Source organism: Cololabis saira, chromosome 6 (genome assembly GCF_033807715.1).
Source record: "Cololabis saira isolate AMF1-May2022 chromosome 6, fColSai1.1, whole genome shotgun sequence".
Taxonomy (NCBI): domain Eukaryota; kingdom Metazoa; phylum Chordata; class Actinopteri; order Beloniformes; family Belonidae; genus Cololabis; species Cololabis saira.
Genome location: NC_084592.1, coordinates 18,023,109 through 18,036,367, shown reverse-complemented (window position 1 = coordinate 18,036,367; position 13,259 = coordinate 18,023,109). Strand labels below are relative to the sequence as shown.

Genomic DNA, 13,259 nt, shown 5'->3' with positions numbered 1-13,259 from the left:
TGCCAGGAACACTCTCTGTGATTATAATAGACCCGGAACTACAGGACTGTCTCAGAAAATTAGAATATTGTGATAAAGTCCTTTTTTTTTCTGTAATGCAAAAATGTAATACATTCTGGATTCATTGCAAATCAACTGACATATTACAAGCCTTTTATTATTTTAATATTTCTGATCGTGGCTTACAGTTTAAGAAAACTCAAATATCTTATCTCAAAAATTTGAATATTCTGGGAATCCTAATCTTAAACTGTAAGCCATAATCAGCAATATTAAAATAATAAAAGGCTTGCAATATTTCAGCTGATTTGTAATGAATCCAGAATGTATGACATTTTAGTTTTTTTTAATTGCATTACAGAAAATAAAGAACTTTATCACAATATTCTAATTTTCTGAGACAGTCCTTTATATTACTTGACCTCCTCGTTATTTTAAACAGAGAAACTTATATTAAGAACTGGCTTAAAATCAGTTTAGGTGTCGGAAAAAAGTATCAGCAGGGGAAGTGTTGGTTCGGTGGACACATCACTAGTAGCTATTCTGAGAAAGTATCGTTGGAGGGTGGTGTGTGAACACAGTTCAAAGTAACTGTTCTGTGTGTGTGTGTGTGTGTGTGTGTGTGTGTGTGTGTGTGTGTGTGTGTGTGTGTGTGTGAGGAGACAACATGTCCAGGCTTCAACAGAGACTATGCTGGGAGAGACAGCAGGACATCAAACTTCATTACACAGAATGTTCAGCATCCCTGAGCCAGGAGCCTGGTTGCCATGCCAACGCCGGTCCTTAAGTAATGATAGGAGGCCGTCCAGCCGCTGGAACAAACCGTCTCATCCGCCCTCGGGCGGGCCCGTAATGTTATTTCTGCCATTTAGGAGCCATTGTGTCCAGGGAAAGAGACGGGCCTTACGTTGGTCGTGGGCCCCTCCTCGTTCTCCGCCACACAGCTCTGCAGATTAAACGAGAGGTCGTTGCAGTTCACCAGGACCCGCTTGCCAAACTTCTCCTCAAACTGCTTGACGTCTGGCTCTATTCCTGAGAAGTCCAGTTTCTGCACACAGCACACGAGGGGGGTGTTAGATTTCACCGGGGAAGTTGCATTGCGTGAATGTCGGCGCGCTGGATGTTGAATTACCTGCGTGTCCGGATCAAGAGTGAACAGCTTCAACCTGGTCTCGTTCCGCACCCTCGATTCAATATCTCTGGTGCTCTAAAAACGAAAGAAGGACACTCTCTGAACGGAAACTCTTGACTGTCTGATTTTGTTAATACACTTTAGGTTTCGTCACCGGACCAGATTTTGTTATTTGCACCCTACTCTTGAGTGACACTTCATATTTTGCAGATGACTGGCACCGATTCAGCAGTGACGCCCGAGCGCAGCCGGCGTTCGCTTAGCTGGAGCGGACTCGGGCCCGTTGGGCCGTTTTTCATCATTAGCTCTAACGCACATATGTCTTTAACATTATGTATTCCTAAATGCCATGAGCAGTTTTTCCACTAAAACAGAAAATATCCAAACTTTTTCCAATCTGTGAGCTTTCAGCCAGTAAATCATTTGAACAGTTTAACAGAAAAAATGAAAAAAAAATCTTTGAAACCTCTGATGTTCCTGAATGGTGCAATGTGACAAATATTAATTTTTGGACAAAACCCTATTAAAAAAAGCTAAATATAATCTACAGGGGACCAATGGGTCTTTTTAATGTCGGATCATATCCACAAAACGAATTAAAGATTCAGAAACCGGGTGTGGAATCCTCAGCTCTAAATCAAGACCATATGTTTGTGGCATAAGAAGCTTTTTCTTCTACTTTTTCCAAAAAGGCACGGAGATCTGATGCTGAAGTAGGACCTACCTGATAGCTGTCCATGCTGCCAGAGGAGCTGTCTGACTTTCCAAGATCATCATCTACAAGAAAATAGAAATCAGAGCAAAGATGCAGAACAAAATAAGACTCGCACAGCATTCTTAAACTGCTTTAATCGTTCACCGACATGTGAAAGTTCAGTAAATAGTACTTCAACTGTTCTGGCATCAGCCGGGATCGAAGGGGAGATACTGGAGGTCTCAGTCGAGCGTTTTAACGAATCCCCTAGATAAGCTCCAGCCGATTGTTGCTTTTTGTTTCCCCCCTCCCCTCGTGGACAGGATAATTAATAAAAGCTGAGGAGTCGGAGAGATTAGTGAGGCATATTTCACGGTGGTGGCGATGAGCCTCAGTGGCTAAGCTCTCCGCGAGAAAGAGGCAGGGAAGGGAACGAGGTGTGCACTAACAACCCTGGGTGGTCTGGTATCACGTCTCACGCTGCATTCGCAGAGCCAGAGAGAAGCGGGGCAGAGGAGCGTCAGGACTGGCGGATAACAGCTTTAACAGCAGCGGATCAGCGTCCCGGAGTGAGAAAGCCCATAATGATCGGTGGATTTACTGGATATAGTAACTGAGGGTCGTCTTCCTCTGAAGCTCGTACAGAAATTCACCAGCGACAAACTGATCAGCGATTAAAGAAAGTGTTCTCTTAATGTTGACTTGTGTAAATGTTAAAACAAGGACTTACTTAATTGAATCTGTGACGTACAATACAGACCAAACGTTTGGACACACTTCCCCATTTGTTTGGATGAGGTGTGTCCAAACTTTTGGCCTGTACTGTGCATATAGTAAAATATTAACTATTAACCTTTGTGCTGTCTTTGGGTCAAGGGAGGGTGAAGGGAGAAAAGAAGGAAGGGAGGAAGGGAGAAAAGATGGAAGGAAGGAAAGAAGGAAGTAAGGAAGAAAGGAGAAAAGAAGGAAAGAAGGAAGTAAGGAAGAAAGGAAGGAAGAAAAGATGGAAGGAAGGAAAGAAGGAAGTAAGGAAGAAAGGAGAAAAGAAGGAAAGAAGGAAGTAAGGAAGAAAGGAAGGAAGAAAAGATGGAAGGAAGGAAAGAAGGAAGTAAGGAAGAAAGGAGAAAAGAAGGAAAGAAGGAAGGAAGGAAGTAGGAAAGGGAGTAAGGAAGGGAGAAAAGATGGAAGGGAGGAAGGAAGGAAGGAAGGAAGGAAGGAAGGAAGGAAGGAAGGAAGGAAGGAAGGAAGGAAGGAAGGAAGGAAGGAAGGAAGAAAAGATGGAAGGAAGGAAAGAAGGAAGTAAGGAAGAAAGGAGAAAAGAAGGAAAGAAGGAAGGAAGGAAGTAGGAAAGGGAGTAAGGAAGGGAGAAAAGATGGAAGGGAGGAAGGAAGGAAGGAAGGAAGGAAGGAAGGAAGGAAGGAAGGAAGGAAGGAAGGAAGGAAGGAAGGAAGGAAGAAAAGATGGAAGGAAGGAAAGAAGGAAGTAAGGAAGAAAGGAGAAAAGAAGGAAGGAAGGAAGGAGAAAAGAAGGAAAGAAGGAAGGAAGGAAGTAGGAAAGGGAGTAAGGAAGGGAGAAAAGATGGAAGGAAGGAAAGAAGGAAGGAGAAAAGAAGGAAAGAAGGAAGGAAGGAAGTAGGAAAGGGAGTAAGGAAGGGAGAAAAGATGGAAGGAAGGAAAGAAGAAAGGAGAAAAGAAGGAAAGAAGGAAGGAAGGAAGTAGGAAAGGGAGTAAGGAAGGGAGAAAAGATGGAAGGGAGGAAGGAAGGAAGGAAGGAAGGAAGGAAGGAAGGAAGGAAGGAAGGAAGGAAGGAAGGAAGGAAGGAAGGAAGAAAAGATGGAAGGAAGGAAAGAAGGAAGTAAGGAAGAAAGGAGAAAAGAAGGAAGGAAGGAAGGAGAAAAGAAGGAAAGAAGGAAGGAAGGAAGTAGGAAAGGGAGTAAGGAAGGGAGAAAAGATGGAAGGAAGGAAAGAAGGAAGGAGAAAAGAAGGAAAGAAGGAAGTAAGGAAGAAAGGAGAAAAGAAGGAAAGAAGGAAGGAAGGAAGGAGAAAAGAAGGAAAGAAGGAAGGAAGGAAGTAGGAAAGGGAGTAAGGAAGGGAGAAAAGATGGAAGGGAGGAAGGAAGGAAGGAAGGAAGGAAGGAAGGAAGGAAGGAAGGAAGGAAGGAAGGAAGGAAGGAAGGGAGAAAAGATGGAAGGAAGGAAAGAAGGAAGTAAGGAAGAAAGGAGAAAAGAAGGAAAGAAGGAAGGAAGGAAGGAGAAAAGAAGGAAAGAAGGAAGGAAGGAAGTAGGAAAGGGAGTAAGGAAGGGAGAAAAGATGGAAGGGAGGAAGGAAGGAAGGAAGGAAGGAAGGAAGGAAGGAAGGAAGGAAGGAAGGGAGAAAAGATGGAAGGAAGGAAAGAAGGAAGTAAGGAAGAAAGGAGAAAAGAAGGAAAGAAGGAAGGAAGGAAGGAAGGAAGGAAGGAAGGAAGGAAGGAAGGAAGGAAGGAAGGAAGGAAGGAAGGAAGGAGAAAAGAAGGAATGAAGGAAAGAAGGAAGTAAGGAAGAAAGGAAGGAAGAAAAGATGGAAGGAAGGAAAGAAGGAAGTAAGGAAGAAAGGAGAAAAGAAGGAAAGAAGGAAGGAAGGAAGTAGGAAAGGGAGTAAGGAAGGAGAAAAGAAGGAAAGAAGGAAGTAAGGAAGAAAGGAGAAAAGAAGGAAAGAAGGAAGGAAGGAAGTAGGAAAGGGAGTAAGGAAGGGAGAAAAGATGGAAGGGAGGAAGGAAGGAAGGAAGGAAGGAAGGAAGGAAGGAAGGAAGGAAGGAAGGGAGAAAAGATGGAAGGAAGGAAAGAAGGAAGTAAGGAAGAAAGGAGAAAAGAAGGAAAGAAGGAAGGAAGGAAGGAAGGAAGGAAGGAAGGAAGGAAGGAAGGAGAAAAGAAGGAATGAAGGAAGTAAGGAAGAAAGGAAGGAAGAAAAGATGGAAGGAAGGAAAGAAGGAAGTAAGGAAGAAAGGAGAAAAGAAGGAAAGAAGGAAGGAAGGAAGTAGGAAAGGGAGTAAGGAAGGAGAAAAGAAGGAAAGAAGGAAGTAAGGAAGAAAGGAGAAAAGAAGGAAAGAAGGAAGGAAGGAAGTAGGAAAGGGAGTAAGGAAGGGAGAAAAGATGGAAGGGAGGAAGGAAGGAAGGAAGGAAGGAAGGAAGGAAGGAAGGAAGGAAGGAAGGAAGGAAGGAAGGAAGGAAGGGAGAAAAGATGGAAGGAAGGAAAGAAGGAAGTAAGGAAGAAAGGAGAAAAGAAGGAAGGAAGGAAGGAAGGAAGGAAGGAGAAAAGAAGGAAAGAAGTAGAAAAGAGAGTAAGGAAGGGAGGAAAGATGGAAGGAAGGGAGAAAGGAAGGAAATAATGGAGAAAAGGAAAGAAAGAAGGGAGGGAAGAAGGAAGGAATGGAGAAAATGAGGAAAGAAGGTAGGAAAAGCAAAGAAAGTAATAAAGGAACGAATGACGAAAGTGAGGTAGGAAGAAAAAGGAGTAAAGGAGGGTAAAAAAGGAGGAAAAAAGGATAGAAGAATTGGGTCATTTTGACCCAAAGACAGCACAATGGTTAAAAAGCAAGACAATTGAAACACATTTCCTTTTAAGAATGTGACCAAATGGCACCAAAAATATTAGTTGAGTGCAATAAATTTCTTTCTACATGTAGTTTGGACAAAGAGTTAAGAAGGAAAGTTAATTATTTATATTGAATAATGACTGTTTGCAGCTGAAACGTCCGTTCTTGGCCAGACTGTGGATAAAACTAAACTATAACAGGAGAATGACGTCAGCATATGGAAATATCGAGACAGAGAGAACAGCGGACGGACACGCACCATCGTGAACGTCTCCATTTCTTTTCTCGTGCATGGCGATCTCGAAGCTGCTGTGTAGGATCTTGTTGAGCGTGTTGATCCAGTCCTCCATCTCTGCCTCGCTGTCGGCAGCCAGCAGGTAGGAGCTCTTGTCCTGCATCTTCAGCTCGAAGGCAAACCTGCGAACCTTGTTGTTCTGCGGTGACGAGACGGAGAATAAAAGAGAAAGATCCATCGTTAATAACAGAAGCAGCACCAGAATAAAAACAGAACCTTCTGATATGATTCTGGGATGCTACTGCTGCTCCTTTATTTAAAAACCTACAGATCCTTACTATTTATGACATCAACAGTTACCAAATATGCATTTTTCTTTACAAAATATTTTCCTCAGAAGGAAATGTTCCTGAGCACTTTAGGTCATACTTTGCCACAAACTCTCAATTTCATTGCTACTCAACTCGGCAGGCCCTCGCCCTACATCCGCCTAAATGTCTGGAATCTAGAAGCCAATTTTTGTTTAGATTTAGAGGTGTCAAAGTCTGGAATAGTTGGTACCATATTGCAAACAATTGTAGGTCCCTATCCATTTTCAAAAGTCGCTCAAGAGAGCATTTAATTCAACAATGTAGCCAAGAAAGCTCTTGCTTTTCCCACTGTTAATGTTCTTTTGCACTTCATATTCTGTGTTGCCATTTGTTCAGCATAATACTCATATTTTCATGATCATGTCTACAGTAATTTTTTTTTATTTTATTTATTTATTTATTTTTTTAATTTTATTTTCATTCATGTTCTACATGCAATTTTTATGATATATTATTTTATTTTTTATGATTTTGTATCCTCATAACTATTTTGTTAAATGTTATTAGGTGGGGGCTCCTCATATACTGGCTTGCTCGCTCCTCCCTGCACAGTTTCTTTTAACTGCACTTATTTGTGTAATGTTATTTTTTTATGTTATGTGCTAAATAAAACTAAACTAAACTAAACTAATATGTGATAATCTGCCTTCAGCTTTTAATATTTAATAATCAAATAGTGATCACGAGATGTGAGCCACAGACTTATTCAGTCCACGGCTGTGTGGCGCTGCATAAAACCGACTTGTGTCTGCAGATCCATGACCTTGATCAGCCATCAAGAATGATGCCGTCCCATACGGGCCTTCGCCTCATCCATAACCAATCAGACCCGATCCTGCTGCAGTTTGTAGGTGACACGGCAACAGAGCTAAAGTCTGATCTTTATTATCGATTTAAATTCATTATTCAAGCAGTGTTTCCTTTAAAACGAGCGGGGAGGTCGTCTCATTAATGTTAACAGCTGGTGGATTGTTATTCTGCGGTTGCCTGTAACACAGAAAACAGCGGAGTGGGAGTGACTGGGAGGGAGCGAGGGGCTATCTGCGGGAGGGCTGAGTAAACACGACTTGTGTGTGTTTAGGACAGAAATAAAACTAGGCTTTCGCAAAATAAGCTTAGTCACGGCTATCACGATGAGTAAGAGGATATGTCTCTCTTTTCTAGATAACACAGCTGCAGAGAAACGGAGTGGGTGAGCTTTAAAGTCGTTTTTTAATACGTTGTAACCACTTTATATGCAGTAAATGAGTAGAGAGAAGAAAATATGATATGCATGCGGCTCATTAGGGTATTTTTCTGTTTGGTTTGAGCTCAGTGCTGGACTTCCAAGGATTACTGGCCGCAAAACTAATAATAAGTGTTTCAACATATGTTGGCATCTTATCAGAGTCCAGGAGCCCCTTGAGGCTCAGGATGAAGTAATTTCATATGTCAGCCCAGCTGCACCATAAACATCTGCAGTTGTCCTCACAGAGCCGCCTTTTTCTGCTCGAAATGTAAGTCACACAAAGAAACGTGGACCTCTGAGAAATGGTTTAAGTGTGACTTCACATGATGACTTATTCAGAAAGGTAAAAAAGCCTCCACTTCAAGCAATTTCCTCATCAAATGTGTCGAACAAGTCGGGCGTTGGTTGTTTGCATACACACGAGCCCACACAAGCACAGGGAGAACCAACAGAGAAGACCCCTGTGGGGATTCGAACCAGGAACCTTCGTGCTGGGAGGCAACAGCACCAATAAACATGTCATATGACTCAAAAAGCGGGTTGCGCCGTCTGCTCATTTGTAATCTGGCGAGACCACAGAAAAAAGACAAAGTATGTGCTTGAAAAGCGGTTGCTATTGAACGCTGAGCAAAGGATGGCACAGACGCCATAACTCGCACTGATAAAAACCTCCAAACATCTTGAAGCGTTCAAGCAGAGTCCACCCGGCTCCTCCTCCGCATGACATTAAACCAATCATCCTGATTAATGTCAGATGGGTTACAGCCGTGTAAAAGGGAAAAAAATCCAGTTCTCCCCATCAACTGAGATGATAGACAGATGGATGATGATGATGATGCTCCCGGAGAGACTACGATCAGACGTGAGCACCAAACATTGATCGTGAGGGCAGAGGGAAGTGCGCGGAAGTGAGATCTCAGCATTCACCTCGCCTTCGCCGTCAGCAGAAAAACACGACCTTGAGAGGAGAGAGCTCAGGTTTCATCGAATTGGAGGAGAGAGGGTTTCTCAGGTACTTATTCAGCTGCAGTCCTCCACTGGGCTCAGTAGGTTTGTCTGTTACGGATCGATTTTTTTATAAAAACTACATGATAATAAATAAATCTACAGGGACAAACTATAGTTGCTTTGTCCGTCACTTCATTTTAGGCAGATGGCATTTGAATTTCCTCCGGGGGCCCGCATCATCGGCCGGAACGACGCCAGCAGAGATGTTGCATTTGGCTCGGCGCGTAAAGGGGTCGTTCAGGTTTAACCAGCTTTCACATTCGCTGCCTTTGTTTTGCAGAGACGAGTACCTGAACCACGCCCATACAAGAGTCCAGGAAAATGGTTCCTTTGGGCTCCTTGGAGATCTTCTCATCCTTGTAGAAGTTTAAATTATACGAGCCGTCACCGAGCTGGGTTAGGTGGAAATACCTCCTCTTGAACGACTGAAACGAGAGCAAGAAAGCAGCGTTCACTGTTAAAGAAAACATAGGAGTTCTGCTGCAATAATTACAAAAAAAAGGTTAATTGTTATGATTTAAGACGAAAAGGCATCTTTAAAAAAAAGAAAAAAAGCCCTAGATGCTGAAATAGATTCTAATGTATTAAATAAGACAAAGAAAAAGCTTAAAACTAATTTATTAGAAGTTAAGCTGGTTGTTTTTGTTCAAATCTTTCGTCGGGGTCATTATTGCCGTCTCACCCTCATGGTGACGCTGATGGCGCTGTTCATGTTTCCTTTGTAGAGCCAGCCATGTTTGGAAATCCCACCTTTCTGGGAGCCTAAGGAGGCCGAGTCCTGCAGGAGACAAAGACACAAGATCAGACAACTGGAAGCTCAATCGAGGGGAGACGCACACACCTTAGCAAGCCTTAAAACGTTCATACTCGCTTCAATTCATTAGTGTCTTTAGTTCACATTTTTCTGAAGGAAATTAATTATAATACTTTTAAAAAAATGGGGGGTAACAGTGCAAGAAAAGGAAAAAAAACAGTTATGGGTTCAAAAGCAAAGTCAGATTATGCTTAAAGAAGGTTCAATTAATTGGACATTTTGCAGGGAGCATCAATTAGCACATCGTGCCAAGGTCCTGCCTTGCTGTGGAAACCCCCCCCCCCCAAAAAAAACCCTTTGATGTTGAAGTTTGAGAATACGCAGAGCCCAACGCTGGACGGGACTATCTCAGTCCAAACAAGCACAAGAACATAAAACAAACTGAAACTGTTAGAGAGAATAAATATCTCCATCTCCAGAGCAGATGACACATGAATACCGGTCAACTCACACACGCACCGCCTAACACTGACAGCGTGAGGTCACGCCTTTCACATATGACCGGACTCAAGGCTACCGTGACCCGTCCGCTCTACTGATATGTGAAAATAAACCAATTAGGAGAGCGCTGATAGAAGAGGAGACGGGGACAAACTGTCCAGGCCGGTCCTGCTCTACATCAGCGCTGCATGTGTAAAAGCATGCATAGTAGTCAGGAGTTTTATTCCTCGAAAAGGACTTCACACAATAGCTGAATGCTCTTTCAAGATGTCATTTTCCTGGTCCGGCATCACTTCTTCTTCTTCTTTTGGTCGAATAAGGCAAAGGGGGATTTTAAAAGTGCTGGCAGGGAAATCTTGCGCTTTCAGTGAGTCGAAAAGCAGCTGGAAAGGTTCAAGACCCGTTTGTTCACGTATGTCTAGACAGTTTTCACCAGTCCAGTCCAGAGAAGCGAAGAGTCACTGGGTTCAGTCTCTCCGAACTAGTTTTTCAAAAAAAAAAAAAAAAATCCAGACCAAACAAACAAATGAACAGTTGCACTGAAGTCAGACAAAAGCAAGATGGACCAAGTCACCCAAAACAATGCTGCAAGCTGTCCAACACAAGCAGTCCTGTTATTTTCTTTTGCCTGGATAATGTAACTTTGCACGAATACTGATTTATTATGAGTTGAATGAGGAGTGAATTCAACCTGAACCCTGCACGTTTCTTTGTCTGTTAGAGGGAAGACTGATTGTGAAGAAGAGAAGGACAAACTGTGACCTGTCAAACTCTAAAGACTTAATCTCTTTTGATCAATATAACGGAAAAAAAAATCAATATTGTTTTATAAAAACCCAAGAGCCTGTGTTGTACAGGACTGTGTCAGAAAATTTGAATATTGTGATAAAGTTCTTTATTTTCTGTAATGCAATTAAAAAAAAAAAAATGTCATACATTCTGGATTCATTACAAATCAACTGAAATATTGCAAGCCTTTTATTATTTTAATATTGCTGATTATGGTTTACAGTTTAAGATTAAGATTCCCAGAATATTCAATTTTTTTGAGATTTGAGTTTTCTTAAGCTGTAAGCCATAATCAGCAATATTAAAATAATAAAAGGCTTGCAATATTTCAGTTGATTTGTAATGAATCCAGAATGTATGACATTTTTGCGTTACAGAAAATAAAGGACTTTATCACAATATTCTAATTTTCTGAGACAGTCCTGTATTTCTGCTCACGTCCAACCGCACTTCCCTTCTCCGACCGCAGGGGGCGCAGTTTGACGTCTGCGTGGACGGCAGGTTGGAGTCGTCAGACTCCATCTCCTGCAGCATTTCAGATAACATTTGTTTCAGCAACATCTTAGCATTATCGTCGCTGTTTTGAACACTCCCACCGAATCTGAGTGTTTTCCAGGTGACTTATGAGCCTCCTTGCTGCCGACTCCTACAAGTCACTCCAAAGACAACAAGCGCTGCTGAATCTGCACACCCACTCTGTTATACATGGATACAGAGGATGAAAAGAAGCAAATGTTGACCTTTCAGATCTTAATGTGGAGGGAGGGAGCTACAGAAAAGTCTATTACACTCAATTATTTCTGCTAAAGCTGCATTTTATCTCTAACAGCAACATTGAGAACTAGAAAAGCAAATGTGACAACCGTGATAAGAGACGTTTGATGGTGGATCGTGTTTTACAGGCGAGGCTGGTGAAATCTTAGATGACAACAACATAAATATAAAACCTTAAAATGTAACAAAGTCAATTTAAAATGCGAATCCAGGATGTAGAAAAAGAGGAATTTAATGGATTTCTATTCATGGTTCATTTTGGATCTAAATAAGAGTAGACTTAAAGAGTTTTTCTTTGTCTCAGAGTCCATTAAACTATTTAAGAAAGACTTAAACATCTCAGACTCAAGCTGAGAGAGTCTTGAATATGTTTTTTACTTGGTTCATTTAAAGTAGAAGCTCATCGTTGTTCTACGAACATATCAAACAACAGATTAAAGGAAGCCCTGCCTTTTTCAGCCACACGCAGACCTCGAAGCTTTCTTGGATCCACATCCCAACGGTGTCACCCTGGACCACATTCATGGATCTTAACACAACTTCACCAACGTCTCCCTCCATTACTGGGACCTCATCTACCTCTGGGCCTTGTTCAGGTACCTAAAACATCCATCTGCTGCTGACCTTAACATGGTTTAGCCCTCTTTGCTAGATGATTGTAAGGTGGACCGGGAATAGCAGACTAGGAGAAGAGCTGGAAGTTGTAGATGTTGTGCTATCCAAAGAAATAAGATGTAAACTCACCTCATCTTTATCGACATCTTCATCCACTTCAAACACATGGACAGCCAGTTTATCAGGCCGCGACACTTTGCTGTAAAAATGATTGATTGATTGATTTGATTGAATTGTTTATTTCAAACACATAAGGAAAAAAATATGAAATTTTAAAACAAATTCAAAACATACAGAAAAAAAAGCAACAACAACAAAAACGTAATACAAAAAGGGAAAAAAAAACAGTGTCCGAAAAGGAGCAGGTAGAAGTAAAACTTATTTAACCCTGCCCCTTTGTTACCTCTATTATAAATTAAACATAAATATTAATAATAAATAGCTGCTAATTTACCTATTAGGCTACCAATTTTCCCATTGGTTGTGCCTTTGCACCTAACCAGCTAACAAACACAATATTTCCTTATCATACAGTAACTCCTCCTCAATCAAATAATTTCCCAGAACTTCCTTTTTTTACCGTTTTTTAAATTGATTTATATTTGTACATTGCTTCAACCCATTACCCAACAAATAAGTACAGTATAATTATGAGACATTTTTTTGGCACATCACATTCATTTTTCATACTTTTGATTTGTTTTCTGTGTAATTTTGTGTAATTTTCCAAGAGAGGAAAGAAATGAGGCGACAAGGAAAATGCTAATTCCAGTAGCGTTGAAAAGCATCGCTCACAGGAGCCGCTCATGGAAGCGCTACGCTAGGGTGTACCCAGCCACACTTGAAAACGAACGCGCGCCAAAAGGTACCAAAGAAAAAACAAAAAGATCCCTTTCGAAGTAGGAATATTACAAAGCTCTTAACAGGCGATCAGTGTCGTGCTGCATTGTTTTAAAACTTCCGTAGTTTCGGTAAAGTGGCAAAACATTTGGAAACGGCTTCACTTTGAAGGACACTGCCAGCTCATATTCTGACACGCTTGGCGGGAAAATAGACCCTCTTCGGGGAAAAGGACAAGGCCGACGATACGGTCTCTTTGTAATGAGGGTGATTTCCACACAGATTTCCGTCAGAAAATGATGCCGTTCTCCGTAAAAAGGAAATGCTGTTTCATGCGGAGATTACATTTATTTATATCCAGCGTTTCCTCACAATTAATTCACGGCAGCGTTTTATCAAAAGAAGGAAACAAAATCGGTGACAGCTCGTCTATGTGACCTGAAAACACTACAAACCCCGTGTCTGTGTGTGTGTTTAAAGTGCTTAAAGTATTCATGTGACTCAACACATTTAAAGCTCACACTTACTTTGGGATCTGTCGAAAATCACCAGAATAGTCTTCATACTTGTAGTTGACGACGTGCCAGTTTGACTTGTAGGTCTTGATGCACTGAGGAGACAAAGGAGAAGCAGTTTGAAGCTGTAGCTCAATTTGAAACCCTTTCTAAAGCCAACGTTATTCATTGTCACGGTCAACCCTCAAAGACATAAAAAGGTGCATTTGTGATGATAAATACGCATATCTTCA

General features: G+C 41.6%; 1 protein-coding gene across 5 annotated transcripts in view; it reads right to left on the bottom strand.

Moving 5' to 3' along the window:
* Positions 1–13,259, bottom strand: part of zmp:0000001200 (dedicator of cytokinesis protein 9) — an 89,439-nt gene that overhangs the window by 32,088 nt on the left and 44,092 nt on the right. For all 5 annotated transcript variants that reach the window (XM_061723463.1, XM_061723462.1, XM_061723458.1 and 2 more), the window contains exons 4-11: positions 13,039–13,121; positions 11,801–11,870; positions 8,921–9,016; positions 8,529–8,663; positions 5,656–5,830; positions 1,857–1,909; positions 1,133–1,207; positions 908–1,048 (exon numbers count right to left, since the gene is read on the bottom strand). In XM_061723463.1, the coding sequence (XP_061579447.1) occupies positions 908–1,048; positions 1,133–1,207; positions 1,857–1,909; positions 5,656–5,830; positions 8,529–8,663; positions 8,921–9,016; positions 11,801–11,870; positions 13,039–13,121 (828 nt within the window). The remainder of the gene's footprint in view (positions 1–907; positions 1,049–1,132; positions 1,208–1,856; positions 1,910–5,655; positions 5,831–8,528; positions 8,664–8,920; positions 9,017–11,800; positions 11,871–13,038; positions 13,122–13,259) is intronic.